This window comes from Austrofundulus limnaeus, unplaced genomic scaffold (genome assembly GCF_001266775.1).
Source record: "Austrofundulus limnaeus strain Quisiro unplaced genomic scaffold, Austrofundulus_limnaeus-1.0 Scaffold1520, whole genome shotgun sequence".
Classification (NCBI taxonomy): Eukaryota; Metazoa; Chordata; class Actinopteri; order Cyprinodontiformes; family Rivulidae; genus Austrofundulus; species Austrofundulus limnaeus.
In genome coordinates this window covers 28,490-30,358 of record NW_013953922.1, presented here as the reverse complement: position 1 = coordinate 30,358, position 1,869 = coordinate 28,490, and the positions used below count along the sequence as shown (strand labels likewise).

General features: G+C 41.5%; 1 protein-coding gene across 1 annotated transcript in view; it reads right to left on the bottom strand.

Annotated features, from left to right (window-relative positions):
• Positions 1-1,869, bottom strand: part of LOC106535657 (transient receptor potential channel pyrexia) — a gene marked incomplete in the record, with an annotated part of 39,472 nt that overhangs the window by 20,015 nt on the left and 17,588 nt on the right. Inside the window, 1 exon segment of the mRNA XM_014032721.1 lies at positions 1,113-1,183. Coding sequence (XP_013888175.1) covers positions 1,113-1,183 — 71 coding nt within the window.

The window sequence follows — 1,869 nt, the reverse complement described above, 5'->3', positions numbered from 1 at the left end:
CAGTTCACCAGACACACCTGGACAGGTCTCCAGTTCACCAGAGACACCTGGACAGGTCTCCAGTTCACCAAGTTCACCAGAGACACCTGGACAGGTCTCCAGTCTCCATCAGGGACACAAAGAGACAATCAACCATCCACACTCTGTCACACCTGGAGTCACACAGAAGAGCTCCAGAAGGTTTCAAACTGACAACTCTGGACTCAGATCATCTGCTGCACACAGTTCTGATCACTTATTATCAATAATCATTTTATTGATCATTATCATGAAGAGTCCTTAACTAGGATGTAGTTAGGCAGTTAAATATTCATGTATGTGTAAATTTATAATAATAATAATAATAATAATGCATTAGTTTTATATAGCGCTTTTCGAGACCCTCAAAGACACTTTACAACTTTTCATGCATCATTCATTCACACTCACATTCACACACTGATGGCAGTAAGCTACACTGTAGCCACAGCTGCCCTGGGGCAGACTGACAGAGGCGGGGCTGCCATGCTGCGCCACCGGCCCCTCTGACCACCATCAGTAGGCAAGGTGGGTGAAGTGTCTTGCCCAAGGACACGACGACTGAGACGGCTGGACGGGGGATCGAACCTGTGACTTGCGGGTCCCAAAGCCAGCTGCTCTACCACTACACCACAGCCGCCACAGCTTATTACCATAAGTGCAGGTGAGTCACGTAAATTTATGCTTTTATAAAACAAGTAGCCCCCCCCACACAGAGGAAACACTGCAGTCGTTTCTCATTAGTTCTCCTCAGCTGTTGTTCATCTTCTCTCTTCCTCTGTGTGCATTAATACTCCTCATCTCTTCATCCTCCACTGGATCATTACATGGATTTTTCTTTCTGTCTCGCTCCCCTCCGTGTTCCTCAGAGTTTCAGTTTTATTTAGCTGCCCTGTCAGCTCTTTGCTCTGTTTATTTAATAAATCATTTATTTAAAAGCTTCATCCTCCGTCCTGACCTGGGTTCATTTCTGCACACAACCTGACAATGATATGTATCATATCACCAAATACTTGCCAATCCACAGCCCTGCTTTAGACCTGTGTTATTACTCAGTCTCAGACCAGATTTGACATTACAAAGTGTTTTCATACCACAGGTCCTGGCTGTAGCTTCCCCTCATTCTGTGAACCCGTTTGATCTCATCCAGAAGGAACTGTGTCTCCTGAAAACAAGTAAAAAATATATTATTTACTGTTTTAAATTTACCAATAAATATATTAATACTTAAGGGATGTGGTGGGGTTGGACCAAAAAATAAACAAACCAAAACACAAACCAGGACAAATTCTGACATGTGCAGCAGTGCCTTGGAGCATTTTCCTACAAACTACTTTGAAACACGTTTATTTTGATGATGTCATTTAATGAATCTTCTTCTTACACCAGAGTTAGTCATGGAGTTCCTCAGGGTTCAATGCTTGGACCAATCCTCTTTACTTTGTATATGCTTCCATTAGGTAAAGTTATTAAACAGCATGGGATAAATTTCCATTGTTACGCTGATGATACTCAGTTATATTTATCCATGAAACCTGATGAATCCAACCAGTTATTAAACTACAAGCATGTCTTACAGACATAAAAACATGATGACTCTTAACTTTCTGCTTCTAACCTCAGATAAGACAGAGGTTCTGGTTCTTGGACCTGAACATCTTAGGGATCAACTTTGTAGCCTTTCAGCTCCTCTGGATGCATTAATCTGGCCTCCAGTTCTAATGTAAAGAACCTTGGTGTTATTTTTGATCAGGACATGTCTTTTTAACACACACACATTAAAAATGTTACCAGGACCACCTTCTTCCACCTGTGTAATATCACTAAAACTAGAAATATTTTGTCCAAAAA